Source organism: Choloepus didactylus, chromosome 4, assembly GCF_015220235.1.
Source record: "Choloepus didactylus isolate mChoDid1 chromosome 4, mChoDid1.pri, whole genome shotgun sequence".
Classification (NCBI taxonomy): domain Eukaryota; kingdom Metazoa; phylum Chordata; class Mammalia; order Pilosa; family Megalonychidae; genus Choloepus; species Choloepus didactylus.
The window spans coordinates 101,822,814-101,836,612 of NC_051310.1; the positions used below are offsets into that span (position 1 = coordinate 101,822,814).

Genomic DNA, 13,799 nt, shown 5'->3' on the forward strand with positions numbered 1-13,799 from the left:
GCCCCTGGCCGACAGGATGACAGGACTTCCTGTCTGCTATCACCAGGCTCTTTTTTCTCCCATGGTTGGAGGTGGATAGATTCTGGCCAGAAGGGGTGGACTCAGACTGTGGCCCAGCTGTGCACTAGGGATGCAGGCTGGTGGAGGGCTGGGGTGTGGAGGCGGCAGGGTGGGCAACAGAAAAAGAGGTGTGGGTGCTGGGCTGGCCAAGGCAGGGCTGTTTGTGCTGGTGGCTGAGCCCATCAGGTCTGACGCTGGGGACCCTCTGCCCCCAGAATTGGAGAATGTGGGCAGCTCACACATCCAGCTGGCACAGGCCCTGCGTGAGGAGCTGAGGAGCCTTGAGGAGTTCCGCGAGAGGCAGAAGGAGCAGAGGAAGAAGGTGAGGTGGGCGCTAGGGGAATAGTTCCCTAATCAGCAGCGCCCTAAGAGGGAGGACACTGCCTTCGCTGTGGTGAGGGTGGCACTGGCCCTCCTGACAGGGCTCATGGAGGGGGCAGGGCCCAGACTTTCGGGGTTGAGGGTGATTTGAAGGAGGAGGACTAAGCCTGAGGGCCCCACTGGGATCCTTCCCACTGAGCTGCCTTGGAAAGAGCCGCCTCCTTGGAGACAAGTGTTCGATGTCAGGGAAGCAGGACAGAAAATGGTCTTTTTGATTTTCCTCCCACAACAAAGTGTAGAGGGTCAGCAACAACTTGGGGGTATCCAAAGGAGGCAACCTGAGTTTGTGGGGGGAGATGGGGGTCAGTAGAAACCAGCCCCCAGCCCAGGGATCAGGGCTGATTGTCCTGGAGAAGGGCAGACTTGGGTGCCACAGTCATGGTGGCCTCCAGGGCTGCCCAAGGCTGAGGAGGGAGTAGCAGGCTGCGCTGAGCATCCAGAGGCCTGGGCTTGGTGACCTCTGTGCCCCAGGCCCCTGTCCCCGCCCAGGGCTCTCTGATTGGCTGAACACCTGCCCACTGGGAGGGCCAGTGGGATCCAGCTGGCCTTGAGGTTGGGCCTGGGGAGACGGGCCACTGCTCACAGCTTGGCCTCCGGGGGCTACAGCGATGAGGGTGTGCCCTGGACAGGGCGGGAAAGGCCACACACAACACAGAAGTGCTTCTTGCTTGGGAATAAGGATCAGGCTGACCCAGAAGAGAAATTCTAAAGCGTCTGAAGAATTGAAAATGGGCAAGTTCACATGACTGAGCTTCAAAGGGGAAGGAGGCTCCAGCTGATGGCTGGGGCCAGGCTGGGCCTGGGTGCCCCTTCCTATCTCTGGGCCTCGGTTTCTCTCTTGCAGGATGGGAAACTTATGCCCACCTCCCAAGCTTCAGGGACCCAGCCCAGAATAGGCCCCTTCCATCTTCATGTCAGGGCACTAGCTCCCATTATGGGGTGGCTGCAATCCTTGTCTACCTGTCAGGCCAGCTGGGATCTCAGGCTTTCAGGATTCTAAACATGGGTCCCCATGGGGAGCAGACAGGTCCCCAAAGCCAGTGCCAGAAGCAGGCCTCCCCTCGAGGTGTGGAGCAGGTGACCCCTCTGAGCAGTTCTTGCCCACAGAGCCTGCAGTGCACCTGCCACAACTGGGTGGCCCTGGGCAGCTATTTTGAGCTCTCATTTGTCCAGAAGGTCCGCATTGTCTTCAAAAGCTTCTTACGACAGACCAACTCCTTACCCAGAGTGGGTGGGCCCTGTAAGCAGAGTTGTGCTGTAGGGTGTGGGAGGGCCGGCCAGGGTATGCGTGTGTGCACACGTGTCTGTGTGGGGAGCATGAGCACACACGTGTGCATCTGTAAGCAGGTCTCCCTGTTGGGTGCTGTGTGTCTGTACCTGTGTGATGAGTAGGCTTGCCTGAGGGCTCCCAGCTGGCCCAGAGTTCCCTCTGTGGCCTCAGGACAAACGCTCCAGCCCCAACATGAGGGGCATTTCCATTGCCAATTCTGCTCCTGCCTTATAACCTGATCTCTCTCTAAGTTGAGTTTCATCTTTTCTGTCTGAACAGCAAGCCTGGGAGGTGAGGGGTGAGGGTGCAGTGGCCCAGTATGCTCATGAGGCTGGTGTGTGTTCATCCAAGGTGTGCGTGGAAGGGCATGAGAGAGTGCACTTGTGTGTGCCTGTGAGTAGTGCCTGTGGATGTGTCTGTGTGCATGAAGGCCTGTGTGTGCAAGTGTGGCAGCTGGGAGTATGGGGCCATGTTAGTATGCAACTTCTGAGCACGTGGATCTGTATGTACATGTGCCAGGTTGTGTGCATAGAGTGATCTGTGTGTGTGCATCTGGGAGTGCGTACAGAGGCTTGTGAATGAAGGACCATGTGTGTGGGAGGAGGGGGGTTGGGCACACCCCAGCTAGAGACCAAGGCCCAGCAAAGGGTCTGCAGCAAGAAGACAAACGGTCATATCTGTGCCCTGGGCTTCTCTCTAGGTTTCCATTCTGAGCGGTAATTGGTAAAGATCAGGCTCTCAGGAGAGGGGGGCATCCTGTTGTACCCCCCCTCTTCAGAGCCAGGAGTGGGTGTTGTGCCTCATCCCAGGGACACCCGTCCTCTTGGCCTAGGGGAGCGTCCTGAGGCCGCAGCCCCCTGCTCAGAGCCTCATGTCCCCTGCAGTATGAGGCCGTCATGGACCGTGTCCAGAAGAGCAAGCTGTCGCTCTACAAGAAGACGATGGAGGTGAGTGTGAGGTCTTGGGTCTGGGGCCTCAGGCCTGCCTTGTGTCAGGGTTCAGGGGTGTAGTCCCCAAGGGCCCTGGGCTGGGCATCTGGGACAGGCTTCCTTAGACCTCTGTCCAGCAACACGTGCTGAGCCCTGTTGGGTGCTAGGGACCACGCTGGGTGCCCAGGCCCTACCCTCAGGGGGACTGATGGGCAGACAGTCCCAGACAGTGGTCCCTGCGGACTCCAGAGTGGAGGGAGGAGGGACCCCTGAGCTGTGTCCTAGAGGACACTGGGCACGAAGGGGGAGAAGTATTCCGTAAGAGGGCACAGCATGGGCAAAAGCTCAGCATCATGAGGATGCTCAGCACTTCCGGGACCTGCCAATGGTATGATATGAACACCCCACAAAGAGGCTGGGACCATGGACAGGGCTCCACTGTCCCCAGTGGGATGGGGTCAGCAGTCCCCAGCCCTTCCATCTCCATTTTGGACACCCAGATCCCTGTCTCTGCTGAGGATGCTCCCACAGCCCCCTCAACAGGAGAGGGAGGGAGGTTGAGCTCAGGGGCCATCACTCTGAGGGACCACAGGGTAGGACTGTGCGGCTCCCGGAGTCACGCCCCTCCACACCCCCAGTCCAAGAAGTCATATGAGCAGAAGTGCCGGGACGCGGACGATGCCGAGCAGGCCTTCGAGCGCATCAGTGCCAATGGCAACCAGAAGCAGGTGGAGAAGGTGTGTGGGGCTGCTGGGACAAGGGTGTCACCCAAGACTGGGGTGGGGGGAAAAGGAGGGGGTACCACAGACACCCCCAACATGTCAGGGACATGCTGGCTTTCCACCTGTGAGACCACCTTGCACCCTCTCTCTGCATCCGGGTGCCTCAAATCCCAGGCCAGGGACTGACGGGGTCAGCTGGACCCCTCATGCCATCTCCAGGCCACACCGAAGGGCCCATTCCTCTGAGCAGGTAGAGGGCAGTAGCAGCAACCCCAGCCCACTCCCGTTACCTCACTGACCTTCACGACCCTTGGAGAGGGGCTCAGTGGCATGTCACGGAGAGGAGACAGGTCCAGACATGGTGAGCAACTTGCCCAAGGCCACAGAGCCAGAAAGCAGCAGAGAAAGGATCCAAACCAGGTTTGTCCAGAGCCCAAACTCTTGACTGCCAGGGATCCAGAGTGGGGATGTCAGAGCCCCCAGGGCCCAAGAACACATCTTACCCATCACACAGACAGGAAAGCTGAGGTCCAGGGAGGGCAGGGCCCTGACAGGTGAGTCAGGGGGCAGCGAGCTGGGGGCCAGAGCTGGGTCCCAGCCACTGAGGTCAGCAGTGGCCACGTGGAGCTGTGGGCCAGCCCCTGGTCCACAGTTCTCTCTCAGGGTCTTGAGATCTAGTTTTCATGTGTACTTTGATGGGCTCAGGGTTTCTGTTTTTATTCTTTTTTATCCAAGCCAGCCTGTGGTCCTTGATGGGGTGATACCGACAGTAGATGAGCGTCCCCCTGGGCAGTCGGGAAGGTGTGACCGAGTCCCTTTGGAGTGGCTCCGGGAGGCTGGGGCCAGGTGGGCTCTGGTTCCCTGGGAGGAGTTCAGCCCTGCTTTCCCTCTGTCTCCCCAGAGCCAGAACAAAGCCAAGCAGTGCAAGGACTCGGCCACGGAGGCGGGTATGCGGGCCCTGCCCATCTTCTCAGACTGGGTGTGGTGGCCTGGGGAGTTCTTCCCACACACACACTTCCCTTGCCCCAGGAGCACATGCAGACTCACACCCAACTACGCACTCATTTCTGCGTGCATGTCCTCCTGTTTGCCAAGACTCCATGGTGTTTTACATGTTTTATCCAATCCTCACAACAATCCCATGATTGCTATTTATCCCCCTTCTTTAACAGATGAAAAAGCCAAGGAACAGAGAGGTTAAGTAACTTGCCCAAGGTCACACAGTCAATAAGTGGTGATGACTACATTTGACCCTATGCCATCTGGCTCCAGAGCCCAGGGCTTACATGGCACATTTATGGGAGATGGACCCACTTATCACACACACACTGACACAGTGACACACATGCACACGCTCACAAGCTTGTGCACATGTGTGTGTGAGTACACACAGCCTTCTCTGGGTCCCTGTCTCCTCGTCATCTCCTGGAACAGTCACCCCTCCTCCCTTACTGTGGCTCTCCTGCTCTGCTTCTCCCAGGACCTGGCTGCTCCCTTGGCTAGGGCACAGGTCATACCCCAAGCCTGCTCGTCTTCCAGCCCAGCAGCTTGTGATGCTCCACCCACCCTCTGAGCCTCAGTTTCCCATCCTGTAAAGTCAGGGGGTGGGACCCAGGGATAGGACCTTGACCCTGAACTTGTATAAGGCTCTACTCCAGCTTTGCGGCAGCTCAGAGCCTAGTAGGGGAGCTACGAGTCACCCTGAAAAGGGCAGCATCAGAGTGAACTGCACAAACAGCGCAACACCAGGAGCCAGGGCAGGTCCCTCTGGGAGAGGTGGGGCTCTGAGGATGTGGAGGGGGTTAGGGCACTCTGAGGGGGCAAGCTGCAGAAGCAGAGGTGTGGGAGGCTGTCTAGGCTGCTTGGCCTCCCTGTGCTTCCAGAGCGAGTGTACCGGCTGAACGTCGAGCAGCTGGAGAAGGTGCGGGATGAGTGGGAGCAGGAGCACCGGACCACCTCTGAGGTGAGGGACCCCTGCGTGGAGTCTCAGTCTCCCCAGGTGCCATGTGGGGAAGATGTCAAACCCTAGGCTGCTTCATGGGGGACAAATGAGGCAGTGATGGGGGAAGGCTTCATTCAGTCAGTCACTCACTCTTCACACACACACGCCTCACCAGGCCCCGTGGTCTCACCACCTGGCTGTGTGCCCTGGGTCTCTTTGTCGCAGGCAGGCTTGGAATTCTTCACCCTTTTTGGCTGAAGCTGAAACAGGTTCAGACAAAACCTGTAGCTTCCTTGGGCCCCTGCAGATGAGCAGGCCTGGGAGACAGGCCTCAGAACGTGGGGCCAGTGTTCCTCTCACTACCCCCAGGGCCTCTTCCAGTGTGGGAGGGAGGTCCTGGAGGGAGGGCTGGGGCAGGAATCCCCTTGCCCAGAAGCCTCAGGAGCTGGCACAAGCTGGAGGTGTGGGGTCCCCAGGGAGGGTCTTTTTTTTAGACTTGGCTTTCAGAAAAGATGGCCCCAAGTGGGGACTGGGCTGCCCAGACCCAGCTGAGCTGTGAGCTGGGCCCAGCCTGGCCTGGACTTGCAGCCCCCTCCTTTTCACCTTGCTCAACCACACCCCGACCCCCAGGCCTTCCAGCTGCAAGAGTCTGACCGGCTTACCATCCTCCGCAATGCCCTCTGGGTGCACTGCAACCAGCTCTCCATGCAGTGTGTCAAGGACGATGAGGTGGGGTGCTGAGGGCAGGGATGGGGCTGGGGGCAGGGTGAGGAGGGCAGGAGGTTGGGGAAGGGGCAGCCTCAGGGCAACAGTGCACCCAGGCCCACTAAGTCAGTCAACAAATGCCTGGGCCTCCGTGAACTGGGCCCTGGCTCCAGGCTCAGACCCCAGCCACTCAGCCTCTGCTCCCACTGTCCTAAGGATGGTGAGCTGAGCACTGCACAGGGCCACCGGCTTCTCTGCCTGGAAGCCTGTTGTTGTTGTGTTTGTTTTGTGTGTGTGTGTGTGTGTGTGGTTACCCTGGCCCCTGACTTCTTTGGCTCCCACCACAAGGTCCCTAGCTTTGTTCTGGGAGCCACAGAGCACCTGCTCCCGCTGAGCATGGCATTCTTGCTCTGTGACCTTGGGCAAGTCACCTTCCTTCTCTGAGTTTCCCCATTGATGATATGTGGGACTAATGTCTACTGTAGAGGACAGGTGTGCATTAAGTCCCTTCCATAGGGCATTGTGCACAGTAGGTGTTCAGGAAACAGGTGAAGGTAAACTTCCATCCCTGGGGCCCTGAGCACAGGCACTGAGCTGGGCCAGGAAGACATGAGGAGGCCCTAGGTGGGTGCCATGGGCAGAGTTCAGGCCCACAGAAGGACGGGCCTTGGCTGAGGGGGGGCATCAACGTGAGCCTGGGCTCACAGCCTCCTCTCCTTCCCAGCTCTACGAGGAGGTGCGGCTGACGCTGGAAGGCTGCTGTGTGGATGCCGACATTGACAGCTTTATCCAGGCCAAGAGCACGGGCACCGAGCCCCCAGGTGAGGCCCAGCCTGGCCTGTGGGCAGCACAGCCTTTGGGTCTAGGACCACCTGTCCCTAGAAGGTGGCCCCAGGTTCTTGAGCCTCCTGTGCCAGAACAGGGCCGGAGTGGCTCCCAGCTGCCGTTTGGGTGGAGGAGCGCTGGCCAGACCCAGGGGTAGCGGTGGGGACAGAGCAGTCTCCTGGCTGGGCCCTTGGCCTGCTGCCTTCCCAAGGGGTGAGGAATGGAGATTAGAGTTCAGGAGTCTCCTCAGAGGCCCCCGCCCCCAAATCTTGAGTCCAGAATATCCCATCTCAGAGACAGTGGAGTCTCTCATGGGAGTGGGAGAGGCCTCTCTGTAAGCACCAGATGGGCCAGGGCCAGAGAGTGGGGGCCCAGCCTGGGCCTCTGGGCAGAGACAAGTTGGGGCATCGGGGGGCACAAGGTCATGCCTGCTCTGCCCCCCAACTCCCCGCCCTGGGCTCACTGGCTTGCTGCCTACAGCTCCGGTGCTCTACCACAACTACTACGATCGGGAGGTTACCCCGACAGGCAGTCCTGGCGTGCAGCCATCCTGCGGCATGATCAAGAGGTGAGGAGCCAAAGGATGCCCTCTGCCTCCGGCTGGGTCGCAGAGGCAGAGGGCACAATGCAGTGGACCAGGAAGTGGGCCCAGACTCTCCTACTGCACCCAGCTCCTTCCACACATATTTACTGAGCATCTACTGTGTGCCTGCTTTAGTGTTTAGGTGCTGTGGGGACAAGGCAGGCTCAATCCAGCCTCGGCCCAAGGGGACCCAGTCAGGCATTAAACAAATAATCACACCCCAGTTATTCACTGGCGACTGTGCTCAGAACTCTGGGGAGGACCCAGGCCAGCCTCCTTGTCCCTGGGGCCCTGTTCTTGGACTGCATTGGTGCCCTGGAGGTCAGGCTGCAGTGGCTGTGCTCTCAGCTGGCATGGGATCTGGGGCATGGGGGCAGGGTCTTGCACCTGTGCTCCTGGGAGAATTTTCCAGGTCCTGGTGCCATGCCTCTAGGTGTGACCTGTGTGAGTCACTCACCTTCTCTAGGTTCCAGGGCCCATGAGTGCTGGGGTCAGACCCAAGACCTAGAGGACCCTCAGGGTTCAGGCCTTGGGTGACAGTGCTGACAGCTCACTGGCAGCACCACAGCCTGCTCAGGGAGCCCCCAGCAGCTAGGTCCCTGAGGGGGCATCTAGGCGCATCTGTCCCCCACCCCCCATTCGAGGACCCAAGACCTCCTCTCTCCCACCAACCATCAGCAAAGAAGGGCCTGACACCTCGGGGTAGGTCCTGCCTTGCCTTTGGGAGGTGAGGATGGTGGGGAAGACACTGGCTGTCCTGGCCCTCCAAGGGTAGCTCATTTCCAAGGCTCAGGGGCTCCTGGAGCTACCTGGAAGGAAGCATCCTGGGAAGCAGAGGCTCACGGGAATCACCTGTGCTCAGAACAGGGGTGCACAGCACACCCCTTTGAGGACCTTGTATCAGCAGTGACCCCAGAAGGAGGCTTGTTCGCACCCTCATAATATTACCAAAACTTGGGGGCTGAGGACCTGGATCCCATGTAGGTGGTCACTTAAGCAACTGGATGAAAGAACTCACCTGGGGTAGTTGAGGATAAAAGAGAGAGGGTAGAGGAGGCTGTATTTGAGCCTAGCCACTGGAGGGGGGCAGTCAGGGGCCATGGATGGGGCAGCCAGAAGCATGGTAGGGTTGGAGGTGTGGGGAGAGAGGCAGGGGGCGGTGGCTGAGAAGGGGGTAGAGGGGAGGCACTGGCGGTGGTAGTGTAGACAACTGGGAAACAGGACAGTGGGTGGGAAGGGGACCATGGGGGAGGGTAGCATAGTGAGCCCTAAAAGCACAGAGCCTGGGGCCCTCCACAGCCCCCGCTGGTTTAGCACCCCCTGCCCTGGGCTGCCAGAGGGAGCTGGCGTGAGGCAGCAAGGGTACCTGTGAGCGCCTGTTAGCTGAGTCCTCCTCAGGGGCCCAGGCCTGGCTCGTGGGTCCGTGTTTCATCCAGGGCACGTGTGTCCACTCCTGGCCTTGGCTCCACAAACCTACTGGGGAGCACTGAGTGACCATGAGAAAGGCCACTGACAACCGTACCTCACATTACAGGGCATCCCCCCACAGGCCCCTGACTCAAGGCCCAGCCTCTATTCCAGTCCTTCCACGCACCCCAAACGACCACTGTACTCTCCAAACCCCACCTGTATGGTCCCTCCTCTGCACCTGTGTACTTCCTCTCCCATTCACGGGCAATACCTCACACCCATCTCTACTTGTTGAAGATTCACTCATCTTTGAAAACTTATCTCAACCCCACCTTCTCCAGGTGCCTTGTGGGGTGTGAGGTGCCCTCAGTGTCTGCCTCATGGTTCTTTCATTCTGTTATTCAACAAACTTTCATGACCCCGGCTCATTGCAGGCCATATCTGAGTCAGGAGCAGAGGCAAGAGTGAATAAGCCCATGATGACATACACTGAGTTCCCCCAGCCCCCAGGGCCTGGCGAGGCAGTGGCCAAGCTGGCCGGGACACTGGGGGGCTGCAGGGAGGAGGGCTGGCTGCTGGGGAAGGGTGGGCAGGGCGTGTGGGGGCTGAGCTTTGCCGGGCAGCTCATTGCCTGTGGGGGTGACGTTAGGAGGCTGGAGTGGCGGGCCTGGCAGGTGTGGGGACCTGTGTGTTATCCTATGTGGCTGCAGCATGGAGGCCCTAGAACTCCAAAGCAGGCCCTGGGGCACTGCATGGGTAACTGCTGAGAAAAGGTTTATGGAGTAAGGGAGAGGGAGGGTGCTGATGGGGGAAGGCAAAAGGCACGCTTCGGGGAGCCTTTGTTCTTAAGGGATGCCCCATAAATCAGGCCTCTGCTTGGAGGCTAAAGGTGGCCATAAGCCCTGGGAGATCCGAGTGCGAGGGGCTCTGAAAGGGCTCCCTTCCTAAACCTGCTCCCTTCCAGGACCTACCCACCCTCTTTCCTCCCTGCCCCCAGGTTCTCTGGGCTGCTGCATGGAAGTCCCAAGACCATGGCAATTCCTGCTGGTAATTAGGAGTGATTTGGGATGCACTCCCTGTCCCCAACACATTGTGACCCCAGGGGTAAGGAGGAGACTCCTGCGTGGCACCAAAGAGGAAACAGCGAGGCAGGGGAGGCAGCGAGAGGAGAGGGCTGAGCCAAGCCTCGGGAAGCCCCACCCCAGCCAGGCCTCTAGGGAGCATTGTCCTTTGAAAGGGATAGGGTCTAGCCTCACCCTACTCTCAGCCTCCACAGAAACCCGGACGCCCACCCCTGACCGGAATGAGGTTGTCTATGCCGCCATCGCGGTGCAGGAGACGCCGGGAGCTCCAGTCCTGCCAGCCCAGGACTACAGGGCGCTCTATGACTACACGGCGCAGGTGAGCCAGCTGCTCCCCTCCCCAGACCAACTTCTGGCCCCACATGAGGCTGTCCTGGCTGGGACATCCACAGTTCCTAGGAAGGAATGGGTCTCAGTGGAGTTGGGGCATATGTATCTGGGGAGATGGGTATGTATTCGTGAGAAAGTCACCAGGCTGTGCACATGTAGGCCCAAATCCGTGTGCACGCATAGGTGGGGCACCTGTGAAGGAGCATGGGGCATGTGCATGTAGAACAGCACCCAGCACCTAGGAGGGGCTTGGTGACTGTCTCTGTTGGATGAATGGGTGTGAGAGCCCATGTCTGCTTGAGTCTGTACACATGCACACATGGTGTTCGTGCAGGCACTGTGCGTGTGTGTGCATGTATGCAGGGAGGCTGGCAGAGCCTGGGGCTACCTGCAGGTAATGGCCTGAGGATCAGCATTAAGGCCTTATTCTTACGGTCATGGCTATGGAGAACAAGCCACAGCCAGATGAGTCCTTCAGCTGTGCTGGAGCTGAAATCCAGGGGGAGAAGATGGGTCAAGGCAGCAGCTGTGCCAAGTCCAGTCTGCTCTCTGCGTCGAGGTGAGGGGTGCACAGCCAGACCCCAGATCTGTCTGGACTGAGGGCAAGCATCCCCATGTGGCTAGGCAGGCAGTGAGACTGCAGCTCAGTGTGGGCACTAATAGCCCAGGCCCCAGTGGGGAGACAAGCCAGGAGAATGCTGGTGTGCTTGTATGACAGGGGCTAGCAGGGCTGGGGCAGCTCTGGGGCAGCTTCTCAGGAGGGCACAGGAGCTCACCAGCAGAGAGGAAGGCCAGTGTGGCAGCCCTGGAATGACAGTGAGCCCTTGGGCTTGGTGAGCAAACCTGACCCCTGACTTGCCAGTCACTGTGTGTCTGGAGCTGAAGAGGGAGGAGGGATCAGCAGGAGAACAGGTAATGGTGACAAAGGGGAACAGGAGGCCAAGTCCCATGGGGCACCCCATATCCTGTATGTCTCCAAGCGGCTACCCCAGCCCAGAGAGAGCAGTCTTGACCTGCAGCCCCAGGAAGCATGGGCAGGCTCAGCTCTACTGCCTAGGTGGGGGGAGGGAAGGCCAGAGCAGAGCCTTCCCAGCAGGCCCCTCCAGCCTGATGCGCTTTGAATCTCTTGCACAGAATTCTGATGAGCTGGACATCTCCGCGGGGGACATCCTGCAGGTCATCCTGGAAGGGGAGGATGGCTGGTGGACAGTGGAACGGAACGGGCAGCGTGGCTTCGTCCCTGGTTCTTACCTGGAGAAGCTCTGAGGAAAGGCAGGAGCGCCACCTGGACCTCCCCAGCCTGTGGAGCCAGCAGTGCCCTCCTCACTGCTGGGGCCCGAGAGTCTCTCCCACAGGGAATAAAGGAGCATGTTCGTTTCTCCTTGGTCTGTGGCATCACTTTCTCAGGTGCTTGGGTGCAAAGGTGGTAAAAGAGTGTGAGGAGCTCTGGGAATGCAGAGCTCCCCCACTGTCATACAAGTCTTCAGCGGCTGTCACTGAGGGCACTGCCCAGGCCTGTCCCAAGCTCTGGTGTGGGAATGGAGCACAGCTCTGGGAGCTCTCACACTTCCAGGGAGACACACTCACACCCTGGCAAATGGGAGGAGGAAGCAGGATAAGAAAGGATGGGGAAGGGGCCAGAGGAGCTCAGGAGGGCTGGGTTGGGGGGACTGTGCTTCCTGGGGGCACAGGGAGTGGAGCAGAGCCTTGGATGGGCAGCAGCAGACAGGATGTGAGGAAGAAGAGTACCAGGGCAGGGTGGGTGTGAGCACAGGAGACGGGGCGGGAACACCTGGGGAACATTCTGGGGATAGACCAAGCGCAGCTGGGGCAGGGGATAGGTGATGATCCTGTTGGAGGTGGAGGGGCCATGTCAGGGAGTCTGAAGACAGGCTTGGAGGCAGGTGGGCACACATGGCATCAAGGTCTCTTTAACCCAGTGGGGGCCGAGGGGAGCCACTGCTGCCTGTGATGTTCCCTCAAATATAGCCAACCTTGCCTGGGCTGACCATGGGCATGGAGGTAGTCCTGTTACTCCCCTGTGCTTGACAGCCCTTTCTTTTTTTGGACCTGGACCCCAGAAACGTCTACTGCTGGTACAGCCCTGCCAAAGCCCAGCTTCAGCGACACCAAGGGCTTTGGGAGCAGGTGCAGGAGAGAGGGGCACCAGGAACTGTGCTGGCCCCGGAGCCAGCAGCTCCCCAGTTCTGGGCTTCCCTGGGGTGGACGGCTGAGCTGGCCCACCCCAAAATTCACCTGTTGGAGCTGAGAGCCCCAATACTGAGCCAGCACAACAGGCCAGCAGCCCACCCTGTCTCTGGGCCACACCTTGTTCTCCTGCCCAGGGACTGCAGGGCCACTGCAGGGCCAGGTGCTGGGCTGGGGGACACATTGGTTCCCCTCCACTGGGCCCTAACTGGGGAAACTGTTGAATGGTGTTAACTTGGCTCCTGTACATCACCTTTATCTGGGACCATTAATTCACTTACTCCTTCATAAACCTTTGAGGACCACCTCCTACAGACACAGCTCTGTGCTAGGCCCGGTGAGGGGAAGATGAGTAAAGCCCCTTGCTTTATTCAAGGAGCTTTGACCTGGTAGAGGGGACCAAACAGCCTAGAAATTAAACAACAGTCACAGAGCCTTCTGTTTCAGGAAACGAAAAGGGGAGGATTTCTTTCTGCTCCTTCCTGCCTCTGGTAGCTCTACAATGGGTGGGGAGAGAGATGGTGCAAGTAACAGAGAGAAACTGAATGAGGGTTATCACTGGAATTCACCAGAATTTAGAATTTGAAGAGACTTTGGAATCGAATTTGACCTCCTTGACAAGTGAGCACAGGGTACCCTGCTCTGCTTCAATACTCCTAGTGACAGGAAGCTCATCACACCCCCGAGAAGCCTGCTGTGGCACTGGGGCGTCCCCCATTGGTCCTGGCTCCACCTGGCCACCCACCTGACAACTGGCATACAAAGGCCTACTCCACATGCCCAGGCAAGTATCAGATGTCACGGGGGGCAAAAATAGGGCCTTTGACCAAACTCTGCCCGAGGAAGGGGCAAAAATGGGGGCTTGGGGAATGGTCTATCCAGTAAAAGGGGGCTGCTCCAGTATTTAGTGCAGCCACCTATTTTTATCATGTGAGCAAAAAAAGTGGGTTTGGTTAAGCCAACATGAAGCCTGGGGAGGGAGGGGGATGGGTTTTCTTCTTTGAGGAGGGAAATTGTCCTTGGCTGTGGCCGCCTAGCCATCTCAGGTGCTGGGCACCTCTCCCAGCCCATGCAGTGACGGGATTACATTACCACCGAAGTGCCTCTGTGCCGGGGCCAGGCAGAGGTGCAAAGGCAGGCAGCAGCCCCCGAGCTGCAGGTACAGGACGCCAGGAAGCAGAGCTCTAGACTGAAGACAGGCTAGTTGCCTGCTGGGTGTTACCCATCACCATTTCCCACCAGGTGGGTGTGCCACACACAGGGTGGAAAAGACTTTGGGTCTCTGAAAAAAAAAATCAGACTGAGGCTTAAATCCCTCCTAGAATGTCAGTCCCCTCTTAAAGCATGTCCTA

General features: G+C 58.7%; 1 protein-coding gene across 5 annotated transcripts in view; it reads left to right on the forward strand.

Moving 5' to 3' along the window:
- The window catches only part of PSTPIP1 (proline-serine-threonine phosphatase interacting protein 1), a 42,312-nt gene extending 30,692 nt beyond the window's left edge, over nt 1-11,620 (forward strand). For 3 of the 5 annotated variants that reach the window (XM_037833325.1, XM_037833327.1, XM_037833330.1), the window contains 11 exons: nt 276-382; nt 2,596-2,658; nt 3,279-3,377; nt 4,264-4,309; nt 5,246-5,325; nt 5,935-6,033; nt 6,734-6,830; nt 7,315-7,402; nt 9,825-9,874; nt 10,095-10,228; nt 11,374-11,620. In XM_037833325.1, coding sequence (XP_037689253.1) covers nt 276-382; nt 2,596-2,658; nt 3,279-3,377; nt 4,264-4,309; nt 5,246-5,325; nt 5,935-6,033; nt 6,734-6,830; nt 7,315-7,402; nt 9,825-9,874; nt 10,095-10,228; nt 11,374-11,505 — 995 coding nt within the window. In that variant the 3' untranslated portion in view covers nt 11,506-11,620. The remainder of the gene's footprint in view (nt 1-275; nt 383-2,595; nt 2,659-3,278; nt 3,378-4,263; nt 4,310-5,245; nt 5,326-5,934; nt 6,034-6,733; nt 6,831-7,314; nt 7,403-9,824; nt 9,875-10,094; nt 10,229-11,373) is intronic. The other 2 variants (XM_037833326.1, XM_037833328.1) reach the window with 2 other exon arrangements.
- The last annotated feature ends 2,179 nt before the right edge of the window (nt 11,621-13,799 follow it).